Source organism: Myotis brandtii, unplaced genomic scaffold (assembly GCF_000412655.1).
Source record: "Myotis brandtii unplaced genomic scaffold, ASM41265v1 scaffold96, whole genome shotgun sequence".
NCBI lineage: Eukaryota > Metazoa > Chordata > Mammalia > Chiroptera > Vespertilionidae > Myotis > Myotis brandtii.
In genome coordinates this window covers 1117508-1143590 of record NW_005371972.1, presented here as the reverse complement: position 1 = coordinate 1143590, position 26083 = coordinate 1117508, and the positions used below count along the sequence as shown (strand labels likewise).

General features: G+C 50.9%; 1 protein-coding gene and 1 long non-coding RNA gene across 3 annotated transcripts in view; one reads left to right on the top strand and one right to left on the bottom strand.

The window, feature by feature from the left end:
- The first annotated feature begins 15463 nt into the window (after positions 1-15463).
- LOC106724765 lies at positions 15464-16748 on the top strand. 2 transcript variants are annotated; one of them, XR_001360606.1, is made up of 3 exons: positions 15464-15561; positions 15875-15951; positions 16602-16748. It is a non-coding gene; the product is annotated as an uncharacterized LOC106724765 (long non-coding RNA). The 2 variants fall into 2 exon arrangements; XR_001360605.1 differs by having other exon boundaries at positions 15872-15951.
- Positions 16749-17475: 727 nt separating this feature from the next.
- The window catches only part of FBLIM1 (filamin binding LIM protein 1), a 61785-nt gene continuing 53177 nt past the window's right edge, over positions 17476-26083 (bottom strand). Inside the window, exon 6 of the mRNA XM_005886184.2 lies at positions 17476-18984. Coding sequence (XP_005886246.1) covers positions 18871-18984 — 114 coding nt within the window. The 3' untranslated portion in view covers positions 17476-18870. The remainder of the gene's footprint in view (positions 18985-26083) is intronic.

The window sequence follows — 26083 nt, the reverse complement described above, 5'->3', positions numbered from 1 at the left end:
TATGTTATCATAGATGCAAAAAGACAGATAGGCTCAGTAAGGTAAAGGTTGACCTTGTCAGTGAAGATACCAGCCTAGGAGGTAACTACCCACCATAACTGCTTTAGTTAAAGTTTAATTTCAGACCATCCTTTGTAATTACTTTAGGTCTCTGAGTTTGTAAGACCGCCATGCAGGCCTTCCCTGAGCTTGTCAGGTTAGCATGTGGCCCCTTTCATCCACATAACTACTGTGCCTGGGGGGATGTATGCATTCTCAGAGAAATTGCTCTACACCGGCTGATGTGATAGTCTGCCTATACAGGTTTCCTGCGGCCCAGTTCTAGGTCATGTCGAAGGGTTGTGCCAGCCGGTCTTAACCTACTTACTCCTCCTCGCCCCCCTCTGACTGAGTAAACAACAGTGGTGACACCCACAAAATATACCTGCCCTCACAGTAACAGCAGTCCACCTTGCATCTTGCACAGAGCACCTTTTAATCTGAAGGATCTCAAAAGCCCATTGCAAACATTAATTATACTTCATAAATCACCTCATTGATACCAGGCTGCAAGCTCCACTAGCCCCATTTTATTATTAGGCACCCCAAATTGAAGAGACCGAACCCCCTTCTCCAGCCCACACAGAACAGGAACAAATCTGGGTCATGAGCACAGCTCCAGTTCACCTACTTAAGAAGGTCCCTAGCGTCTAGGAGAACCAATTTCCTCTCCGTGTTCTCCCAACACTCAGAGAAGAGGTGTGTGTTTTTTAAAGGTGTGGGTGCTTCTGTCTTAAATGCCCAGCTTCCTTTTGTTGCTGATTTGGCTTCTGTACCTCCCATTCTAGCTAGATGTGGGGATGCTTTGGGCTTGAATTCACCTTTGGCATCCAAGCAAAACAAAATTGAAAGTATCTTACATCTACACTAGTGTTTGTACAGATCATCAAAACATCAAGAGCAATTCAGGCCCGGCGCTGTCTCTCTCTGGGGCATAGCCGTCCCCATTCTCTTTCCACCAAGTGCCTTCCCTTTACCTTTCTCCTCAGTTCCCATGGCCCTTCTTTTGCCTCTGTAATTTGTTTCTTGAGCCCATTTCTAATATGACTCACTACTTCTAGCTCAGTGACTTTCTAAATAATCTTTCTCTTATTAAAAAAAAAAAAAGCAATTCAGGCCCTTTATTCCTTTTTCTTTTTTTAGGACAGGACAATATGTCTATTGATTCTATTTTGGTTGTCCCTCGGGTAAGAGGTTGCACTCTGGAGTCACCCGAGTCAGTGCTGCCCTCTGCAGGTGACAGATGCAGCCGCCCATACTGAAGCCTAGAGGAGGCCTGTGTGTGAGAATGAGCAGAGATAAAGCATATTAAAGGACCAAGTGGTCATTGTCACGACACACTGAGAAACTTGTTTATCTGCTTCTATGCAATAGTGTAGTGAAAAGAGCACGCACAGGGCACCACAGAGTTCTCATTTCAGCCGCTGGCTGACTGTGATCTCAGGACATTTTTTCTCTGTGCTTCAATTCCCCAATTGAATGGGAGCTAGTCCAGGCTTCAGCCAACTTTTTCTTTAAGAGGCCAGATAATACTATTTTGGCCTTGTGGGCCATATCGTCTCTATGGCAACCACTCTACTCTGCTGCTGTAACTCAAACGCAGCCACAGACAAAATGTAATAAGAGACTGTGGAGGCGTTCCAATAAAATTTTATTACAGACACTGAATTTTGAATTTCATATAGTAGTCATATGTCATGAAGCATTATTCTCCTATCAGATTTTTAAAACCATTAAAAAATGTAAAAAGCATTTTTAGCTCTCACACTAGAGAAAAAAAAAAAAAACAGGCAGTGAGCCAGATATGGCCTAGGGCTGAAGTTGGCGAACTTCTGGGCTAGATAATTTCAGAGAACCCTTTCAATGTAACCCTCTACAATTTTATAAGTTGATTTAACTGTAGGTCCTTTTCATTAACTTTCCTTGGCAAACGACCCAGTCCAAGCTTATCTAGTGTGATATGAGGGACATTAGAAGATACCTTGCCCCACTTTGGCCAGGTAGTTAGAGCATTGTCCCAAATGCGAGGTTGCGGGTTCGATCCCCAGTCAGGGCACATACAAGAATCAACCAATGAATGCATAAGTAAGTGGAACAACACATCTGATAGTCAGCTCCAAGGGAGTGCCTCAATGGGTTAAACCCACATACCTCATACCAGTCACCATACCTTGCAATGTAATTCAAATACGCACGCAATGCTTATTCCCACCACAGGACTTTGTCTTTGCTGTGTCCTCTGCCTGTAATGAATGCTTTGCCTCAAGATTTGCATATCGCCCTGGCTGGTTAGAGTGTTGGCCCTCGCACAGAAGAGTTGAGGGTTGCATTCACAGTCAAAGGCAAGGAAAAATTAGCCTAGGGTGAGGATTAACAACAACAACAAAATTAAACAAGCAAAGGATTTGCACATGGACGACTTCTTGACATTGATCAAATCTCAAATAGTACTTCCTTAGGCTCTTTGTGACCATCAAGAACAGCGCCCCCCCCCAAAAAAAGAACACCCCCAGTACCTATATCTTTCACTTGCTTTATTTATTTTTGCCCTTGTACTCATTTCTGCCTGCAACGTCTTGTTTCCCTGTTTTTGTCTACATCTCGCACTGAAACGTAGGCTCCAGTGCCTAGAAGGTCTGGCAATAGGCACCCAGTTCAGTGAGTCTCCCAGCCTTCACTCTCTCTGCTTCGCCACCTCCCTCCCCCAGCCAGACCAGTCTCAGTGCTACCCCAATGGGGGTGCCTGGGGTAGGGCCGGGCCTCTTCAGGGCTCCCAGTCACTACTTCTATCACCATGCAATATACGTTTTCAGTGGTCCATTTGTTAGATGCTATATTAGTCAGAACCGTTAGGAAAACCAGAATATAATCTAAGTAGTTCAAATAGAAGTGGCTGTTCTGTAGACAATCGGTTGCAAAGGGTTGAAAAGGCTCAAGGAACAAAAGGAAGACCGAACCTAAAAGCCCACTCTTGTCACGATGCTGACGGGCCACCCGGGAGTCAGGTTTCCAACCTCAGGGGATCACTGCCCTGGAACAAAGAACAGCCCACTTCGTTGCCCCTACAACCAGCCGGTTGCGTCTTGAAGGAAGTCACTGGGCTCTAACCAAGATGGTATTTCAGAATGTCTTCAGGAAAAGAAGAAATCCGCCCCAGAGATGCACTCAGGAAATGGCTGTTGCATTGAATTCCTAGTGTCTGCTGATGTTGTCTGTTGCCACTTCCCACAATGTATTTTCTCTTCTCCTTCCCCCTTCCAATCCTACTCACCCGGCCAGCTCCACCTCCAAGATTCACCTCCAAGAAAGTATCCCTCTCCAGCCCCCACTGGCCTCTGAGGTCCTATAGCATTTTCTCGATGTCACTCATCTTGGCTTTTTTTTCTACACAGGTTCCTGTTGTTCACATCTTATCTTCCTAACTAGAGGGCACACTTCTCGAGGGCAGGGAGCCTTCCACCCAGAACTTCACACTAGGAAGGATCTTAGTGTTCCTCTAGTCCAACCTCTCGTCTGACGCCTGAGTCCCACTTACGGCATCTCTGACAGCTTCTGATTTGGTCACTTGAAGGCCTCCAGTTGTGGGGCTCTCCCTCCCCACAGAAACCTGGCTCAGCGCAAGGGGGTAAGAAGATGCTAAATACAAGGCTGCTGGATTCACGCTCCTTCTCCCTTAAGACTGAGTCAGCCCTTGGCTGGGGGTGGGATGCAGAAGAGGGAGAACACTGAGGAATGAACAGCTTTTTGGCTGAAAATGTTGCGGAATGCTTCCAACGAGCGATGTCCAGGCTGTAATTCATGTGTTGTGACTCAGCCCAGTGTTATTTAGGGTAAGTGAGTTATAAAACTTACACTCCAATGTCTCTTTTTCCCTCCCTTTGGAAAGACCCTGGAGAGTAACCATGTGGGATGACATGCATGTAGAGGGCTAGGCAGACATCCATGGAGCAAACACTTTTTTAAAAATATATTTTATTGATTTTTTACAGAGAGGAAGGGAGAGAGATAGAGAGTTAGAAACATCGATGAGAGAGAAACACCGATCAGCTGCCTCCTGCACACCTCCTACTGGGGATGTGCCCACAACCAAGGTACATGCCCTTGACCGGAATCGAACTTGAGACCTTTCAGTCTGCAGGCCGACGCTCTATCCACTGAGCTAAACCAGTTAGGGCCATAGAGCAAACATTTGACAGGAGCTTTGCAGCTTACAAAGCCCTTTCCAATATCCAGCTCATTAGAACTTTTTGACGGAAGCAGCATTACCCTAACTTTGTAAAAGAGGACACTGAGACTTACAGTGAGGTCTGAGGGCAGCAGACCCAGCGCTCAAACTCGGGTCTTTAGGGTTCAAAAAGTCTAGTGTTTTGTCCATTTTCACTAACGTAGACAACCATTCACCTAAAAATAATAAAATAATAATAATAATAATTCACCACTAGAGTTCTCCCTGTTATATTAGTTTCAAGGACTGAATGTGTCCCTGGAGAAAGAATCAGGGTCAACAAGTAGGGATGGATGCAATTCCCTACCAGTGGTCGGCAAACTGCGGCTGGCAAACTGCGGCTCGCGAGCCACATGCGGCTCTTTGTCCCCTTGAGTGTGGCTCTTCCACAAAATGCTGACTTCTGCGCATGGGCCACAAAGTTTCAATTGCACTGTACATGCGTGCCCGCACGTGGTATTTTGTGGAAGAGCCACACTCAAGGGGCCAAAGAGCCGCATGTGGCTCGCGAGCCGCGGTTTGCCGACCACGGCCCTAGACGCCAGGAATCCCGGATAAATGGCAGGGGCCAACCAAATACTTCTCTAGTCTTCCCCTCCCCAGTCTCCCCCTGGTCCAGTAGAGAAATAAATAAATTTCTCAAATTACCCGTCCTAAATGCTGTGAAACGTTGACCTGTGTGTCAGGACCAGGGGGTGGGTCCAACAGGTGTTCTTCCTGGGTGGCATGATTTCAGGGGTCCCTCCACGATGATGCTGGCCTCCTCCCCACTCCACCCCCCTCCGTGGCTGCTAGCTCAACTGAGATGTAACTACTAGCCCTTCTTTCCTTTTGCTTTACCTGCGAACCCCGTTAAATTAGAAAGACACCTTGGGAATGATATCATTTTAACACCATCAGCCATCACAAATCTGAGTGAGTGAGTTTCAGAGGTTTTCCTGGGAGTAGGTCCGTTTGTTTTTCACAGAAAGTCGAACGATTTACACGAGCAATAAGCCATTATAGAAAGAGAAGCCTCCCTGGTAGAACAGGAGAGAGTCCCGGAGCAGATCTGCACCGATGGGAAACGTGACTCTGCGACGTGTGGCATTGCCACCACGGCGAAGGATGAGCCGGTGAGGAGATGGTACTGGGATAATCCCTACCCGCGGGGAAAGACTTGCGATGGGTCTTATCTCACTACACTGGGGAAAAAAGCAATCCAGATACTAAGTATGAAAGCAAAACTCAGAAAAAATATGGGTAACTGTTATGAGCTCAGTGTAAAGAAGGGTATGTTAAGCACAGGCCGGTGGGTTCAGTGGTTAGAGCGTCTCGGGTTCGACTTCTGGTCAAGGGCATGTACCTGGGTTGCAGGTTCGATCCTGGCCCCAGTTGGGGCACGTGCAGGAGGCAACCAATTGATGTGTCTCTCTCATCTAGATGTTTCTTTCAATGGCTGCAGGTCCCAGGCAGGAATGAAAGACATCCATCAGATGACCCTAATCTTGCATCCCATTTCCAGGCCACACAGCCTGTGGTCTGTCATGCACGAATATTTTTATAATTCCTACAATCTTGTGACTATGCTTAATTGCATTGTGATTTGTATGTGTCTTAAAAGGGTTCATGTGTTTAATGAAGCATTTAAAATGTACTGATAGTCCTGGCCGGTTTGGCTCAGTGGATAGAATGTTGGCCTGCAGACCAAAGGGTCCCAGGTTTGATTCCGGTCAAGGGCACGTGCCTGGGTTGCAGGCTCGATCCCCAGTAGGGGGCAGGCAGTAGGCAACTGACCAATGATTCTCTCTCATCATTGATGTTTCTATCTCTCCTTTCCTCTCTGAAATAAAATAAATACAATGTACTATGATTTTTACAAACCTATTTTAGCCTTGCTTCATTTGGTATTGTCCTGGGAACCCCAGGATGGAAGCATTCCAGGGCCCTCTTAGTCTCTATAAGGACCCTCATTCGGAGGCACTTGTCTCTTTTAAATTGTGACTATCCATTGTCAATTTTTTGAAGGCAGCAGGCAGACCTAATGTTCTGGCCACAGCTGCACCGATATTCGTCGGGGAGATCACTGTCAAAGGAGGTCACCACCGTGCCTGCAGCCTGCGTGGGATAATGAGGCAGGTATGTCACCTAACAGAGAGAGCCGGACTTGGGACTTGGGTCTTATTTCCCCACAATGCTCAGAGAACACCCCAGCTCCCCACTCAGGGGTTTTGTTTCTCCTGTCCTGAATGTATGGCCCATGAGCCAGAGACCCCAGCATCCAGAGACAAACTCACATGCTGGGAAGTGACAGACTGAACCGAGGGACAAGCCTCTGGTATTATTATTATTAAGGAACCAGCATAGAGTTGGGCATTTATGAAAAATATTTTTTTAATTATTCTTACTCTGCAGTTCATTTTTTTAAAATATATTTTTTTATTTATTTCAGAGAGGAAGGGAGAAGGAGAGAAAGATAGAAACATCAATGATGAGAGAGAATCATTGATCGGCTGCCTCCCGCATGCCCTGCACTGGGGATTGAGCCTGCAACCTAGGCTTGTGCCCTTGACTGGAATCGAACCTGGGACCCCTCAGTCCGTAGTCTGACGCTCTTTCCACTGAGTCAAACTGGCTAGGGCTACAAAAAATATTTTAAAATTGATTGATTGATTTTAGAGAGGAAGGAAGAGAAACATTGATTTGTTGTTCTGCTTATTTATGCATTCATTGGTTGATTCTTTTTAAAAAAATATGTATTTTTTTATTGGTTTCAGAAAGGGAGAGGGAAAGAGAGATAGAAACATCAATGTTGAAAGAGAATCATTGATCGGCTGCCTCCTGCACACCCCACACTGGGGATCAAGCTTGCAACCCAGGTATGTGCCCTGACTGGGAATCAAATCATGACTTCCTGCTTCATAGGTCAATGCTCAACCACTGAGCCACACCAGCCAGGCCATTGGTTGATTCTTGTATGTGCCCTGAATGGGGATCAAACCTGAAACCTTGGTATATCTCTAACCAACTGAGCTACCCGGCCAGGGCTAGAGTTGGGCATTTGGCCTCTAAAGCAGATCACCTATTTTCCACTTCCGGTCGCAGTTGTCAGATACTGTTTCCACTGCTCACGTGTCGTAGTAGGAGAAGAAAAGACTAAGTGGGCTCAGCCAGGTGCAGTGGCACCTGGACTGTGGGCCAGAGGGAGGCTGCAGCTGGCCGCTCTGTGTTGTAAGCCAACCAGCCTACACATTGCCCTCTTGTTGTCTTCGTTTCATTTAAACAAATACACGTTTGTCTTGGTCCCTTCAGTCTGCTATTACAAAATACCGTAGACTGGGTGGCTTATAAACAAATAAAGCTATTTTCTCATAGTTCTGGACACTGAGAAATCCAAGATCAAGTCTTTGGCAGATTCGCTGCCTGACCAGGGTCCTCTTCCTGGTTCACAGGCAGATGTCTCTTTGCCATGTCCTCACCTGGTGAAAGGGGTGAGGGAGCTCTCTGGCATCTGTTTTAAAAGAGCAGAATCCCAATCCTGAGAGCTCCGCCCTCATGACTCATCACTTCCCAAAGGCCCCACCTCCAAGTACCATCACCTTGGGGGTTAGGATTTCAACATAGGAATTGGGGACATAAACATTCAGTCCATTGCAATGTTCACTGTAAAACATTTAAAACGTATTTTAAAGTGGGCAAATGGTCATCTCCAATTCTTTCTGCCTCTATAAGTAGTGCTGAAATAAACATCCTTTTATACCCATCCTTGCATACATCAAAAGGAATCTGGATGATTAAACCACATTTATTTTTTTGTCCTGGCTGGGTAGGTCAATTGGGTAGTGTCATCCCGATACCCCAAGGTTTCAGGTTTAGTCCCTGGTCAGGGCATATACAAGAATCAACCAATGCCTGGCCGGAGTGGCTCAGTTGGTTGAGCGCCATCCTGTGCACCAAAAAGTTGCTGGTTTGATTCCAGGTCAGGACACATACCTGGGTTGCAGGTTCAGTCCCAGGTTGGGGACATACATATGAAAGGCAACTGATCGCTGTTTCTCTCTCACATTCATGTTTTTGTTGGGGTTTTTTTTCCTCTCTCCCTTCCCCTCTAAAATCAATAAAAATATATTTTTAAAAAATCAACCAATGAATGCGTAAGTAGAACCACAGCTTGATGTTTCTCTCTAAACTCAATTTAAAATGTTTAAAGCATTTATTTTTATTATTTCTAAAGAAATTCATGCACATAGTAAAAAAGTCAGAATGAAACAATGAAAAATGGGAATCACTACACCTGATCAACAGTCCCAATGCCCGAGATAATAACTCTTCTCTACCTGCATTCCAACATTTTAAACAGAAACAGAATCAATCCATGCATATGCCATTCTGCAACTTGCTTTTTCACTCGAGATCTCAGAATATTTGGGTCCATTCTTTCAAATGCAGTGCTCTCAGGAGATAAGGGCCCAGCAATGGTCTTGCCTTCAAAGGATTTACATGCAGGTGGAGGAGACAGACATATAGAGGAGAAACAAATCAACAACTAGTAATGAAAACCAAGAAAGAAATGGCAGGTGACCAAAGTTCACAGGAAGGCGGCGTGTATGGCTTTCTGTCATCTTTTAGTAATTCCAAGGCTTGCCATGGGGTTTCCAGCTTTTCTCTGTCATAAATGATGCTCCGAGGAACATCTTAGTCATCTTCGTCAATTTGCATGTCTACAGGAGCAGATCTTAGGGCTTCGATATCTGACACCCTTTTTCCACCTGGGCTAGCAGCTGTTGCCATGGCCACGGCTGAGGGGTGGCTCCCCTGAGCAGCAGGGGCTCCAGGAGTCAGACTGGAGAGCACCCCACAACACTGCCATTTGCAACAGAGGGACAACCTGCTCACCTCACAGGACTGTTGAAAGGAGTAAGTGACCCTGTTTCTCCTCACATGCTTCGTTCATCTACTCATCAAACAACTATGAGCGATCCATCCACATACATCCAAGAGGGTCAGATTTCTCTTTTAAACAATGGCAAGAACTGGGGGCCCCCTGGGTAGGAAAGCTGGAGCCACCAGCAACATGGACGCAGGCCGCGGGGCAGCTGTTAGAATCACAGAATCTCAGGGCCCACTGCAGACCTATATGATTCAACATTTGCATATTAACAAGGTGCCAGGGATTCTGTGTGCACATATTAGGCGGAGAGAGAGAGATAAATGGCCCATAGAGTTAAATAAATAGCGATTCATCTCTATTGGGGATCAGAGAGGGTGTGACCTAAAGCATTCTGGGTTTAATTTGGCCTTGTTGCCTAGAGACTACCAATATTATGGTATTTATCCTTCTGGGAGAGAAGACAAGATCATGTCCTTAATGTGCCTCCCTAACCAGGTGTGGAACCCATCTACCTCCAGAGCCTGAGCTGTCAGGGCTGGGAGGGGCCCGAGTGGTCTTCATTCCAGCTCAGCCCTCAGCGGCTGCCCTGCCCACCCCGGCCCCGTCTCCACTCACAGGTGGGGCTCTGAGAAGGGTGGTAATTTGCTTAAAGTCACATACCAACCGGGTGCTGGCCTCCTCCGTCCCCGGCTCCCAGCTGGTCCTTATCTCTTCCCTATCTCAAAATCTGGGCCATTATTTTTTTCTATGGATTCTGCTGATCTTTTCAGAAAAATTATTTATTAGAAAATGGGTGTACAGTAAAATAAGTATGTGCTAATTATAAAAAATTCATTCCAATTCATAACAATGTAAATATTGACCCAACAATTCCACTCTTATGACATAACCAAGAGAAATAATATGTCCACACAAAAACCTGAACATGAGCGTATACAGCAGCATTACTCACAATAGCCCCCAAATGGAAACCACCCAGGGCCCCTCAGCTAACAAACGGATAAGCAAAATGCGGTAGGTTCAGACAATGGGATAGAATTCAATGATGAAGAGGAATGGAGAGCTGACACAAGCCACAGCCTGGAGGAACCTTGAAAAGGCATTAGGTGAAAGAAGCCAGCCACAGAAGACCAGGTATTGTATGATTCCATTTCTAAAAATGTCCAGAATAGGCAAATCCATAGAAACAGGAAGTACATTAGCGGTTGCCAGGGGCTGAGGGGGAGGGGAACTGGGGAGTGACGCTCATGGGTTTAGAGTTTCTGTTTGAGTCGATAAAAATGTCCTAAAATTAGATATAGTGATGACTGTACAACTCTATGAATTTACCAAAAACTACTGGTAAAAAAAAAAAAAAAAAAAATTAAAGGCTGAATTTTGTGGTATGTGAATTATATCTCCTTAAAGTTATTTTTTTAAAAAGAAAGAAAATAAAGCATCCTTTAAGTCACCCCACCCCAGATTTCCCATGTAGCCATTCATTACTCCATGAATATTCACTGAGGGCCTCCGTGTAGCCCATCCACTGGGGACACAAGCAACATGAAACAAACAATTTACATCCTAAGTGCAATGGCACCCCAATATTCAGAGCCCCACGACCAGTGCCTGCACCGCGTGACCTCTGACCCTCACCTCCTTCCTTCCCTCGACTACGTCACCTCCAGCAATCACGGCCCGCTGCTGTCGCTGTCCCTCAGCCCCTCATTCCTCACCGCCCTTCCACTCACAGCCCTCCTCGCACCTCGCATCCCCGATCTCACCTGACAAAACCCCCACACTGGTCAAAGCCAGCTCTCCCCCTGCTCTGCACTTGCACCTGGGTGGCCGAACGTGGCTGGAGAAAAACACTCCACCTTGCCCGCCGTCTCACTTTAAATTCACGACATGCGTCTCGAGTGGGTCCTTAATGCTGCCCGATGTCCTGGTCATGGTCCTTCACTCTCCCCAGGTGGTACGCCCTTCTCCTCTCTATAAAATGGGACAGTAACGTTTCTGCACCCTGGGGCTGTTGGCTGCATTAGCACTGGGCACACAGTAGGCCCTCAACCACTGATAGTCACTGGGATTATCACCTCTGGTCCTCAGTCCAGGGCCCCCTGGTGGCCCGGTCTCTGAGGAGACCCCCCCCGTGCCGTCAATGATTTTGTCCACTGGCTGGGCAGCCCTGGGTTCTTTACCATATTGGGTGCGGAGGGGACGTGGCACAGGGCAGCGAAACGCATGGCCACGCTCAGTGGTAAGACAGGGAAGCTTATGACTTCCTGCAGCCGATGTCCCGTGTGATGGGCCGAGCCTGAGTCAGACCACAGGGCCCAAACGGAAAGTTACCAGGGCCTCCGAGAGGGAGGGTGGAGGCTCGTCGCGTGCAGCCAGCCAGCATGGCAGTCTGAGCAGAGCAGGATGGCTGCCCCCAGGAATCCAGGCTGCACCTCCCTCGGGGAGCCGAGATCAAAGCCCAGAGGAAGGAGGAAGTGTGAGCCCCAGTGACTCACTTCTTCCATCTGGGGCGAGTCACCTCTCACCCCTGCAGGCAGCCTGCCGCCTGCCTCCGCACCAGGCGGGACCATCCGACCTGGGTCTGTCTATTCATAACCCTGACCTGATTCACCCGCCTGCCCGCCCCCTGTTCCGCCACCTCCGTGTAGACCTGCTGAGATGTTTGCAGGTGGCCCAGCCTACAATTAGGTCTTGGAAAAACGAGAGAGAGAGTGGCAGGGTTGGGAAAAGCCCTGCTCTGAAGGCAGGACACTTGGGTCGCGGTTACTAACCGCTGTGTGAGCCTGGCAGGTCTCACACCCTCTCTGGGCTCCAGTCTCCACTTCCGACTCCGCGTCCTGGCTCCTCGGCTCTGGAATTCTACCAGGGCTTGGGGGTCCTCACCTCGCATTGCCCTCTGGGAAACAGTCCTACAACCTAAGAGGCCCTGATGGTTTGCTGCTGCCACACCTGCACCTCAGCCCTGGTGATTCCCGCACCCCCAGCAGCATTCAGCGGTGCCGGCTCCGGCTCCGAGCGCACAGCCCGGCTCTCCACGTGGTGCTTCAGCCCCGGCTGAGCGCTGTCCTCCTTGGGGCCCAGCTCAGACGTCACCTTCCCCACTGCCTTCCTCTTCCGACCTGCCAGCCGGGTGCGCCCCCAGCAGAGGCCGTTTTGTTCCTCTTCCTCCTTCAACCGAGCTCTGGGCCACGGACAGCGACTGGCACACAGAAGGGGTCAATAAATATATTATGAATGAATGACGAAGTGGAAGCTCCCAGGCAAGCTGGAGCGAGCCATGGTTTGCTTCCCCCACGTGGGCCCTGGTGGGAGGCCACCCCCGAGCTCTGCCCTCCGGAGGAGGGGGTGCTGGTGGGAGGGGCGTAGATTTCCGAGGAGGTTCCAGCTGGGCTCCAGCCATGCCACAGCCCCAGGCTGCCTGGCCCATGACTCACAGTGGCCACACTCAAGGGGCCAAGAGCCGCATGTGGCTCTCGAGCCGCAGTTTGCCGACCACTGCCCTAGCCGGTTTGGCTCAGTGATTGGAATGTTGGCCTGAGGTCTGAAGGGTCTCGGGTTTCATTCTGGTTAAGGGCACATACCTCGGTTGCAGGCTTGATCCCTGACCCCAACCAGGCCAAGTGTGGGAGGCAACCAATCAATGTGTCTCTCTAGCACAGTGATGGCGAACCTTTTGAGCTGGCGTGTCAGCATTTTGAAAAACCCTAACTTAACTCTGGTGCCGTGTCACATATAGAAATTTTTTGATATTTGCAACCATAGTAAAACAAAGACTTATATTTTTGATACTCATTTTATATATTTAAATGCCATTTAACAAAGAAAAATCAACCAAAAAAATGAGTTCGCGTGTCACCTCTGACACACGTGTCATAGGTTTGCCATCACTGGTCTAGGGGTTGCGGGGGTGGAGGGGAGCCCCAGCACTTCCCCCACCCCAGCATTCCCACGCTCAGGAGGCCCCAGGGTTAGGGAACACCAGCCCCAAAGCTCTGGGTTCCACTGGCAGCCTGACCTTGGCCATCGGGGCCACCAGGGGCTTGCTCCAGTCCCAGGAACAGCCAGGAACCCGCAGAAACTGGCTGGGTCCCGCATCTCCCCTTCTCTGCCCTCTCCTCTACCCTGTGGACCCCCTCCCCCGGTTCCAGACATTTTCTCTCCCGCGTCCCAGTTTGCAGATAAGTATCTGATGGCCTCCTCTAGTCCTGTGTGTTCGAATCAGTGAGAGACGGCCTCTCCTGGAGATCACAGGCTCGCCCCTTTATCCCGTTACTTTTTATTAAAATAAACTTTTAATTTTGGAATAGTTTTAGATTTACAGAAACGTTGCAAAAGGTCACACAGTTTCAAAAACACCCTTCCGCAGTTCCCCTTCTGTGACATCTTACGTAAGGACGCAGGAACCCACAGCTGCATTGAGTCAGAAGCTGTTGAATCTCTTTCCATGTGTTGATAATGGTAATTATCTCAGATGAAGGGAAGAGCCTGGGAGGTGAGTGCCTTGCCATAGGCGAGGGCCAGAGGCACGAGGGGTGTGACCTCGAGCCCCCGTCTCCCAGCCTGAAGGGTGGATCAGAAGTAATTTCTTCAAGGACTACATGAGATCATGTCTATGGGCATCTCCCTGCCCCCGAAGTGGCCGCTGTGGTCATTGCTGTCGGCATCATCATGACTAAGGAGCCCAGATCGATTAAGGGTTATGTTTGAATAAGCCCCCCCCACTCCCCGTCCGGGCACCTTCGCTGGGGAGCAAGACGGGCCATTACAGACCTTGCTCTGACCAGGCCCTGAAGACTGAGCGTTAGGAATCCCAGGGTGCAACATCCCACTGTAGCCACTGGCTGTGGGCAAGTCATAGCCTCTCCGTGAGCCCCTGTCTTCTCACCTGCAAGATGGGATGATCAGAGCCTCCCACGCAGAGGTGTTGGGAGGATTCCCGGGACCAGCACGGAGAAGCCGGGACCAGCCCCCAGCAGCTGTGAGTGTGGCCCTCGTGCCCCCTGAGGGGCAGGCAGGCAGGTCACCGCCTGGGCCTCCCGGGCAGGCAGTCTGGTTACCTGAACGGGCAAGCTACCCAGCCCTGCTGAAACCTGCTTCTTGTCAGGAAGAATCAATCATCGGACCGCTCTAGCCTCACCCCACACAAGAACTCAGGAAATAAAAGTCAGTTTCTACTGTCCTCAGGCCTAAAGGGTTGTCTGAAGGTCAGGTAGCTGGTTACAGGCTCAATCAGAGAGAGCGCCTAGGATGTGCTAAGACCTGTGGCTCCCCCTCCCGCTCATTCAGAGACTGTTTGGGGGGGGGGAAGAGGGACGCGCTGCTACCTGCCTGCGGCTTCTTTTTTCTTTTTAATATATTTTTATTGATTTTAGAGAGGAAGGGAGAGATAGAAACATCAATGATGAAAGAGAACCATTGATTGGCTGCCTCCCACATGCCCCACAACTGGGGATTGAGCCCACAACCTGGGAATCGAATCGTGACCTCCTGGTTCATAGGTCTACGCTCAACCACTGAGCCACAGAGACCGGGCTGCCTGCTGCTTCTCCAGGCTCCTAAACACCACCTCTTCTGGCCTAAAGGAGCCACCCATACACATCCGATGAAGGAAGCATTTTTCACAAAGAGGTAAAACCGTGACTCCCATACAGATATACAATCAACACGTGTTACACATTTCCTTTTGCTCCTGAGACAGGGGTGGGGAACGTCCGGCCCGAGGGCCACATAAGGCCCTCGAAATCATTTGGTCTGGCCCTGCCAAGGCCACCACAGGCGGGACTCGAAATTCAATAAATCTAGGAGCTTTTTTTCATAGCAACAAACATGAACATTAAGTGAATGATGTTAAGAGGACGATGTTATAAGTGTCCAAATGGTCCCTGGCAGAAGAAAGTTCCCCACCCCTGTCCCAGGGGAACCGGGTGGACAAGTTATGAATGACTAGCTCCAAAGGGCGACAGAAGAACACGCCGTGTACAGGTCAGGAATATCAAAATGAACGTGCAAATGGGTCGAAAGTGATTCCCCCACAAGGGGCTGAGGACTGCTTCCCAGACGGGACAGAACTGACCAGAGGCCCGCAGTTTACATTGAAACATAGCTCAGAGGCAGCGCCCGGCTGGGCTCCAACGCCCAGGAAGGTCTGCTGTGGACAGCGTGTAGTTTTCCGCTGACGTGCACGCTTCCTTGGCAGCAGGAAGGCCACGAAGAGGGTGCACTCCGTGGTCTCTAACCTGCTGACCGCTCACGAGATCAGGATGACTCACACTCGGGGTACAAAGTCCTTTCCGAAGGAATTGGGGAAGTTCATCTCACGGGCAAGCGGGAGGCCTACAGCCCAAAAGCAGCAGCATTTAAGAGGGAGGGTGCTAGGCAGTTATGATGTTTTTTCAGCTGGATGTTGGCATCTGGAACATTCCGGAAGGTATGTGTTTGTGACCTGAGTTGGTGGCAGAGGCCTGTGGTTTTCACTGCGCAGCCCTGGGTAGTTACACCACTTCTCTGATGTGCCCTGTCCCTGTCTCTGAATCGGGGTAGTAATGGTACCTACATCAGAGATTGTGAATATGTTTAATGAGCAGCTATTCACCTTATGAGAAGTGTATTTTTACATTGATCAGACTAACCATTTCTTTGACAGTGTGGTCACTGGGATATTTTCAGATCAGCCCAGCCTCCTCCTGTCCCCTGTGGGCTCCCCATCAAGTCCTCATTTCCATCCCCTGTGTTCCTAGCAGTGTGGGGAGCAGCATTCAGCTGCCATGGACACATGCTGGTGTGAACTACACCTTCGAACACCTGGGTGTGGCCTCAGGTAAGGGGCCCTGGGCAGGGGTGACAGACCAACACAGGCCTCCCTCCAAGAGGGTGTATTCTGGTTGCAGCGAGGCCACAGTTTTCCAGTTTGTTTTCTTCTCTCATCCTCATGGGAATCACGCACAGTAGGCGGGCAGGAAGTATTCCCTTCTTGCATCTGGAGAAGCCTGCCCAGTTCGCTAGCCCATGCTGCCCTCTAGTGGCTGTGCGCGGTAGCCCAGGTCAGCCGGCAACACCTCCCTGGGTTTGCGGGCTGCATGGCCAGCCTTCCTAGGACCCCAGTCAGGGGTACCTGTCTCCCCTCTCAGGACTCCTACATCACTTTATCAGCCCCTCTCGGTCCCTGAGCATTAAATATACATATTTAATTGTCGTAAAATATACATAACAAAATGTAGCCTCGTGACCATTTTTAAGTGGCATTAGATTCACACTATTGTGCAACCATCTCCCCATTCATCTCTAAACTGTTAATCGTGCCAACTGAAACTCTGTACTCCTTAAACCCACCCCGCCCCAGCCCACCTTCCGAAGGGCTCTCCACACAGGGCCTTCTACTTTCTGTCTCTATAAATGTGACCCCTGATGCCTTATCTAAGTGGAATCATACAGCACTTCTTTTTGTGACTGGCTTATTTCTCACTGCAGAAACCCCCCTAGAAGTGTCCCCTCTATGAAGCGGTGTATAAATGTGCAGCCTGGAAGACAAAAGCACCCCCCAGATTTCATCCAGACAACATCCCTCCAAAACAGTGGTTCTCAACCTTCTGGCCCTTTCAATACAGTTCCTCATGTTGTGACCCAACCATAAAATTATTTTCGTTGCCACTTCATAACTGTAATCTTTCTACTCTTATGAATCGGAATGTAAATATCTGATATGCAGGATGGTCTTAGGCGACCCCTGTGAAAGGGTCGTTCGACCGCCAAGGGGGTCACGACCCACAGGTTGGGAACTGCTGCTCCAAAACAACCAACCAGACACAGGCTGGGCCATGAGGAATCACAGCACAAGGGTACAATTTCATGGGAGGAAAAACTAAGCCAGTGGCCCTGACAGCAGGGAGCTGGCCTGGCCCTCAGAGTCAGGCCTTGGTGGGCTCCAACCTCACAGCTCACTGTGGCCACCTCTGGGCCCGCTGCGGAAGTGACCAGCACCCCATCCTCCGAGCACTGCTGCTTCCCCACCAAGCACAGCTGTAGGGCCACACCCTCGATATAAAAAAAGCTCTCCGGAAGCAGGGGTAATGCTATGGATGTTGGCATCTGGAACAGGGAAGGATGCACTTACACTCGTGCCACTGTGAGCACCTTTGCAGGGAAGGATGCACTTACACTCGTGCCACTGTGAGCACCTTTGCAGGGAAGGATGCACTTACACTCGTGCCACTGTGAGCACCTTTGCAGGGAAGGATGCACTTACACTCGTGCCACTGTGAGCAGACGCCCAATGAGCATTGTCCCAGGGCTACTCCCAAAGGTTCGTGTCTAGCTAGGCGAGATCTTAGACGGAACACAGATGGACTTCTAATAGTTATGCATTTATTTCCATGTATAATAGGAAAAAAATAGAACTAGCACATCAACAGTGACTGCATGGATATATTGTTTAGCACAAGACTAAAGTTGGGAGTAAAAAAAAAAAAAGTATGTTGATTTAAAGAGAGTATTAAGGAAACGAGAGAATGTGAGGTCTTTGATGATGACCGTTGTGGGGGTGGTACGTGAAGCCCTGGAGTCTGGGACCCCCTCCTCCCAGCTTCAGGCAAGAAGCTGTGCTCTGCTCTGAAGCCCTAAGGGGCTCTACAGACAAGCTCTCGGAGCTGGGGGCCCGGGGCAGCCTCCTAGGAGCCTGTGGTGCATCAAGACCCCAGGGAGCAAAGCACGTATTCATCTGTTCATGTTCTACAAAATGCCTCAGAGGTTACAAAGCAACAAAAGTGATTTTCCTTAAAAGGGAAGATGGATCTTCTAGGTGTGGCCTTGAAGAGGCAGTGGTCACAGGGCAGCCTAGGTGGGAGGGTCCAAGTGGGACTTGGGGAGATGACCAAGGGGCTGAAGGGGCACCCCGCCCCCCGGCACTGTCCTGAAGGAGGGTGGGTGTTGGGGGGGTGCACAGCCTCCATCAAGGCTGCAGGAGGAACACCCAGAGCACCTGCACCCTGTTCCCCGGCAAACAACAGGCCCCCGATCAATGTCAGCTGACTCGCACACAGGAGCACCAGGCGCAGGGTGGAGCGAGGCCAATGTCCTTGGGTGTCGGCACATGCCACCCTTTCCTCCTGCCCCCCTCCTAGGTTCACAGCCAGGCCTGGGCCCCATGTCCCCCGGGTGAGAAGGCCACGGCCATGCACCACCATTCCTGTCCATTTATGAACAAACGGGAGACATTTCCTATTACGATACAACCACCCCCAACAAAAACAAAATCCAAAGAATGTTTCCCATCATTTAAATTTTTTAAAAAGCGCTTTTTAAGGAACCTTGGAGTTTTACTCAAATGGCTCAAGTCCTGCAAGCCAGGGCTGATCTCAGCACCTTATGGGACAGCTAAAGTGTCATTGCTAGGGACCCAGGGTGCCACCCGAAACTCGCCCCAACTCACTCCTGGAAATGGGGGGTCAAGGCCAGCACACAAGAGCGACCGGAGCCTCGGACATGAGCACCCAGGGGTGATGCTCATGGTATAGAGAGGCCCCGTGCCCAGAGGATGGAAGGAAGAGGTGACAGTCTGAGGGGCACCGTCTACAGCCACCGCTGAGCTGGGAGGAGGCTGGGGCCGGGGGGGCTCAGCCCTGCATCCCAGACGGGATGGGCTGGTCCCTGGAGTGGCTCGGAAGGAAACTGTGCAAGAGCAGGCCAGGAAGGGAAACCGAGTCAGGGAAGGGACCCCAACCGGGGCGAGCGGTGGGTGCCCTCAGCAGCACCCCGCAGCGCTCCGCTTCACGTGGCACGGCTTACAGAAGAGACGGTCGTTCAGCGGGTAGCAGCCTTGATCCGTGGGCTCCACGGACAGGAGGACCCTGCAGTCCTGTGGGGACAAGAGACATGCGGGTGGACCCCGGGCCGGAGGCAGCACGGAGCCCCCCCGGGGAGGGGCTCACCCAGCATCTGCCGAGGAGATGAACTGAGTGAACAGACTCCTCCTTCCTGTGCCCCCAGCACACCTGGGCCAGGTCTCCATCAGGGAAGACAAGGCAGGCGGCGCTTCCCCCCACGCGGGGCTGTGAGTGATGAGCAGCATCAGTCGAGGGGACAGCTGGGGACACTGGGAGACGTCCCTTGAGGGGTTACGGAAAGAAGAGGCTTAGCCACCACCCAGCAGCCCTTTAGGATGTAACCTCTGCGAGGCAGTAACCCTGCTTCCTGCTGGATCCCGCCCAGCCCAGAGCCTGGTGCCCCGTGGGCTCACAATACAGTGGCGCCTTGACTTACGAGTGTCCCGACTAATGAGTTTTTCGAGATACGAGCCGTCTCTCGGCCGATTTTTTGCTTTGAGTTGCGAGCTAAAATTCGGGTTACAAGCCAGCTTCAGATACCCCACCGCTAGCTGGCGCAGCGAACGTCACAGTGAACGCCACAACATCAGCCCAGCATCACATGTCTCACTCGTTCACTTTAAGATTTGACATATGAGTAATATGAATTACGAGCTCCGTCACGGAATGAATTAAACTCGTAAGTCAAGGCCCCACTGTAAGTAGCTGCTGAGTGAATAACTAAACCAGTCCCCGCCTTCACCGCACAGGTGGGGAAACTGAGGCCCAGGGAGGGGTGAGGCTGGCCCCCGGTCCCAGACTCAGGGAACTAAACCAGTCCCCGCCTTCACCGCACAGGTGGGGAAACTGAGGCCCAGGGAGGGGTGGGGCTGGCCCCCGGTCCCAGACTCAGGGTCCAGAGGGCTTTTCATCGCTCCACTTCCTGCACAGCTTCAACACTGGCACACACTTTAAAATCCCAATTTTTCAAATCACCGAAGGATGTCAGACCAGGCAGATGGGGGTTTGGAGCCCAGCCTGCTCAGCCCACCCGCCTCGTAAGCCCCTGCCTCATCTGAGCTGCACCAGGGCACATGCTGGGGAGTAATAATGGGGACGATGAATGCCCGCGGCCTCGGTTCAGGGCGTGGCTGGCATCCCCTGGAAGCTGCATTCATCAGTTGGTCCCCACAGAGACAACTTTGGGCACATGGGTGCCCTTCGGACCCAGCAAGGCCAGCAGAGGGCGCCCTCGTGCGTCTCTTTTCTGCAACTGCACCTGGAGTCTCTCAAGGACTATTCAATGCCGGGAGCCCTGTTATTCCCGTCTGCCGCTTGTTTGGCATTCTGAGAGCATCAGCGCCAAACACACAGTCCCCAAGGGGCACATGTGACCTCTTCTAAATTAGAATCAAGTGAGGAAACATCTCTACTATGACCGAGTCACACGGCCTGGGAAGGAGCTTTGGGTGGCAGACAGCTGGCTAGACCTGGTCCAGGCGAACAAGGATTGGAACCACTTTTCTCAGCCTCAGTTTCCCCATCTTAAATGGAGGCAATAACTCCCATCTCGCAAGATCGTCATAGTTGATTAAATAAGGCGACGTCCACGAAAACATTTTATAAATTAAAAAAACACGATCCAGGTACAAAAGTATCGTTCCCCTCCCAGCGATGGAAGTAAGTAACGGGGACCACATGGAACAGGGCTGACGAGAGGAGTGTGGACGGCACCTCGAAACCCGTTTCCCTTCCTGGGGAAGCAGCACCCCGATCAGCTCCAGGCCGCCGTGGTCTGAGCCTTCCCACCTGGAGCGTAACTGCTGGAGTCCCAACTGACGCTCTGCAGCAGCAGCCCGGGAGGCCCGGCAGCCTTGGCCACGCTGACCAAGGGCATGCAGGGGGGGGTATGTGCTCACTAACCGGGCCCAGGGAAATGCCAATCAGCCCTGGACCTTAGGAGTGCTGTGGGGGTGATAACAGCCCTTGACTTTCCTCATCGTTCTTTCAAGATGCTTATCAGTCGGACTTTGGACTCTAAGCAGCAAAGACAACATGATTATGAAGCGATCTGTCAACTTCCGGACCAAGCTCCCCTGTCACACTCCGTGAACACAGCCTCTTGGTCCCATTATCTGCATGAATAAGAATTACTCACGGCTGATTAAGAGGTTTGCCCTGGGAGCTCCCACTTAGGTGACACCCATAAAAGCTGCTACCATTTCGCCATCACCGGAGAAGACAGACACCTCAGTGGCATGGAGGTGACCGTGGAAGGTAGGGGGGACTCCTGGAGCCTCCCCAACAGGACTGACTATATAATTTGCAGGGCCCGGGGGGCGGGGGGGGGGGATGAAAACTCACACCCCTGTTCAAACATGAAGACTGTCAGGGACGGTAACAGCAGAGCTTCAACGGGTCTGGTGTGGGGGCCTGTGCGACTCCCTGGGCATGTCTCGCTGGGGCGACGGCACTAGCTTCTAGCCAGCCTTCCGTCTCAGCCTCATCCCTGCCGGCAGCCCGAGGCCCAGACTCCTTAGCCTGGAACATGGGGTCCTTTCCTTCTCCCTGACCCCACCCTCCCACACACAGCACTCCAGACACAGCCGGAACTTCCACTTGCTCCGATCCTTCAGGCTTGCTCGTGCCAAAGTGGGTTTTTACAGGCCTTGCCTCTTTGTGGAGGTCCTTTCCCCTCTCTGAATACCTGACAAACTCATCCCGAAAGACCCGCAGTAAGCATCACTTCCTCTACCACCACCCTGGTGAGACGCCATCGCTGCCTTTTTAGTCCCCATGCTTACTGATTTGTTTATTTATGTGTTTTTAATTAATTTTTAAAAAATACATTTTTATTGATTTCAGAGAGGAAGGGAGAGGGAGAGAGAGAAACATCAATGATGAGAATCATTGATTGGCTGTCGCCTGCACACCCCCTACTGGGGATCAAGCCTGCAACCCAGGCATGTGCCCTTGACCAGAATCAAACCTGGGACCCTTCAGTCCGCAGGCCGAAGCTCTATCCACTGAGCCAAACCGCCTAGGGAAGTCTCAACGCTGATTTAAACGTGCTCTTTCCCAGCACCCAGAAGGGACATCTGTGGCGTGAGTCTGCCCTGCATCCCTTTCTTCTTCCTTCCTACAGTTGTATCAACTCCTGTTTCATATGGTTCTGCCTCTGGCCCCATAGCCCCTGGCCAGTGATTGTGTTAGGGGCAGAACTAGAATATTAGGGACTAGCTATAATTGTAAGAAATATAAACCATGCTCTGGTAACCGTGATTATTGATTAGAGAAAGCACGTTCTCACCTGGCTGAGAGTTGTGCGCTCTGGGACACTGGAGCTCACATCAGAATGCAGTCCAGCCTCCTTTCCCGAGAACCGCCTCTCATTATGGAAAGATTTACAACCTCGTGGCTGAGACAATCTAGTCCCGGAGGCGCCCGCCCTCTGTGACCCCCCAGCCCACATTGCCTGGTACCTGTGACCATTACACCTTGCCTACTTCCCCATGCCTGTTATTCTTACTCTCCCACGTAATCCTTGTCCTGCCCTATATAAGCAGCTGGCTCATGGGGGGTTGCAGAGCAGAGTTCTGTGGATGACCCTCTGCTCCCCCGTGCTGCCGGCAGTATTGGAATAAATGCTCATACGTATATGCTTTAACCCTGTCTCTGCTTAATTGGCTCAAGTAGTGGCAGGCAGCCTGGACCCCCTGATTGTCCAGTTACAATTGGTCCATAATAGGCATGTGACCCACACTGAGCCAATCAGAGGCCTTCTTGGGGTTGAATGGGATCCTGGATGTGGTTTCTAAGTTAAAAGGACATAAACCTGGCCCATGCACTGCATCCGCGTCCTTATAGAGGATGCCAGCCCATACGAAGAGAAGATGAAGCAAACACATAAAAAAGGGCAGAGAAATGGAGAGAGAGAGAGAGCGCCCTAAGGATATCATTAATGATGTCACCATGAGCCTCCCCATGGTTCCCTTTCTTTATTTCTAAAGTTTTTTTTTTATTGATTTTTAGGGAGAGAAGTAGGGAGGAGAGAAACATCAATCATGAGAGAGAATCATCAATTGATCAGCTGCCTCCTGCACAACCCCTAGTGGGGATCAAGTCCACAACCCGGGCATGTGCCCTGACCAGAAATTGAACCTATGACCTCTCGGTTCATGGGTCAAAGCTCAACCACTGAGCCACCACAGCTGGGCCTGTGGTTCCCTTTCTTGCGGAAAGCAGGTTTAGTTTCTATCATTAATCCAAAGAATTCTGATTAATAGACTCTATTTGTAACTATTTTCATTCTCTTTTAAAAAGATAAATATTTTTATTGATTTCAGAGAGGGAGAGATAGAAACATCAATGATGAGAGAGAATCATTGATCGGCTGCCTCCTCCACACCCCCTACTGGGGATTGAGTCCACAACCCAGACTGGAATCAAACTGGGGACCCTTTAGTCTGCAGGCCAACCCTCTATCCACTGAGCCAAACCAGCTAGGGCTTATTTCCATTCTTATTTATTTTTGCTATTGGGCAGGGGGCCGAGCCCGACCCTGACCTGTCCCAGCCCAGGGCCCGGGCAGTGGCGAACAGAACCCACAGCATCATTAAATCACCGCTCTACTCACCTCGCACCTGTAGCAATTTTCATGGAAGTTTCTTCCCATGCACTCGATTTTGAAGGCATCCTTCCCGTCTCGGGGGATGATGGGATTCTCACAGATGCTGCACACAGGGGCGAATTTCCTAGAGGGAAAGGAACCCACGCTGGGGAGGCGCTCGCGCCAACCACAGAAATTAGCTGTCAGAACGGGGGCTGGCTCTCATTCAGCTCCCAGTGCTATTTCAGACCTGTTGCTATGTGACTGCACCTGGAGTACAACCGCAAAGGCCTATTTCTTCCTGGCAGGAGCGGTGGAGAGACGTGTGTAATTAGACCCGGCTTCCCAGGGTATAATTAGCTCGAGGCAAGGAAGTGACTGGGGCACGTCAGCGTTTGAGAAAGCAGAGACTTCTCACGTGAGTTGGGGGGGCAGGCCGGGGCCCATTTCATTGGTCTTGTATTATAGGACGCTACTTTTTCTTCTCTCCTTTCTTTTTTCTTTCTTTTTTTTTTAAATGTCATTATTGATTTCAGAGAGAAGAAGGGAGAGGGAGAGATAGAAACATCAATGATGAGAATCACTGATCGGCTGCCTCCTGCACGCCCTCTACTGGGATGGAGCCCGCAGGCCCGGCATGTGCCCTGACCGGGGATCGAGCCCTGACCTCCTGGTTTATAGGTTGACACTCAACCGCTGAGCCAGCCACTGGGGCTCACTACTGCTTCTTAAGGCTCCAGCTCCGAGGGAGGCACTGTGATCTGGAGGTTGAGGGCAAGGCCCCAGATTCAGGCTGACAGGCGTTTGTTGCAGCTTCCATACCCACCGGCTGGGAGACCCTGGGCACTTACCTGCTGTGTGCCTCAGTTTCCACATTTGGTAACATGAAAACCTGAATAGTACCTGCCCTACAGGAAGTGATGTATGCATACTTCGTGGCCTGATGCAATGAAGCTTTCTGTTCTTAATTTACTACTATATTACTTTTGAGGATGAAATGGCCTAACCTGAGTGTAGTGCCCGGCACAGTGTAGGTGCTCAAAAAGGTAGCTGCAGCCCTGGCTGGTGTGGCTCAGTGGCTAGAGCGTCGGCCTGTGGACTGAAGGGTCCCGGGTTCGATTCTGGTCAGGGGCATGTGCCCGGGTTGTGGGCTCGATCCCCAGTGGGGGGCATGCAGGAGGCAGCCGATCGATGATTCTCTCTCATCAATGATGTTTCTCTCTTTCCCTCTCCCTTCCTCTCTGAGATCAATAAAAATATATTTAAAAACAAAGGTAGCTGCAATCAGGTACCTGGCCAGGTAGAGGGTGTGGACCAGGCAGACCCGGTTCCTGCAGGAAAGCTTGGACCCAGGACTCAGGCTCAGTTCTGCGCTTCTGCCCGAGTCCCACCTGTCCTCCCTGCCCACCCAGAGCCCAGAGCCCCCTCGTACCGATAGAAGTCGTCCAGGCAGTACACCTCGTTCTGGCTGTCCAGGGCAAAGTTCTCATCCCCGATGCACCGGGCACAGCTCACACACGTGAAGCAGGTTGGGTGGAAGGCCCGGCCCAGGGCCCTGATGATGTGTTCTCGGACCACCTCGCCACACTTGCCACACTTCTCCAGGGTGTCCTGGGACAGAGGGCCCATGCCTCAGAGCCATCCCACACATGTGCCCACTCCATGCCACAGGGGCTTCACACCAGCTCTGAGGCTGACCCAGGCCAGGGGTACAGGAGAGGAGCTCGAATCCATGCAAGTGACCTATAACTACGGCCCACTATTCCCTAAATGGATCAACAAACCTCCACTATTCCCTAAAATGGATCATGCCTGGCCTTGTGTCTCTGGCTTACAGTAAGGAGTCCTGCTACGAAGCGATGGCTGCATGTTCTGTTACTAGGAAATGCTGAGGCCAGGGTCCACGAGGGCCCGTAGCAGAAACTTCTCTTCAATCTCAGAGTCAGGAAAAGGAATGCCGAGAGAAACTGGTGTGCTTTTTTCCCTTATGGACGATAAACCTTGAAACTCTTCCCCTTTTCCCTCTGGCCACTCAGAAGCTCAGGGTCAAATTCCATGCTCCACTTTCAGGAGCAACGAACTGTAGGGGTCTTTTATGCATAATGCAGATTACCAGGTGCTGCCAATTCAGGAGGACAAGGTGAGGCCTCCGCACATCCAGGCGATGCGTCTGAGTGGTGTGCACACCACACTGTAAACACCACCACACCCCCTCGCAGAGTCAGCAATTCCAATACCTTGGCACCCAAAGTAGCGCTCCCAGACTGTATTCGGTACCCGGAGGTGACACCGACTCCCCCTTTAAATCATGCAGTAGCACCTCATGGCTCTCGGTAAGAGCAGCCAGACCGCCCTGGCTGGTTTGGCTCAATGGATGGAGTGTCGGCCTGTGGACTGAAGGGTCCTGAGTTCGATTCCGGCCAAGGGCACATGCCTGGGTTGCGGGCTTGGTCCCAGTGGGGGGCGTGCAGGAGGCAGCCGATCAATGATTCTCTCTTACCATTGATGTTTCTATCTCTTTCTCCCTCTCCTTTCCTCTCTAA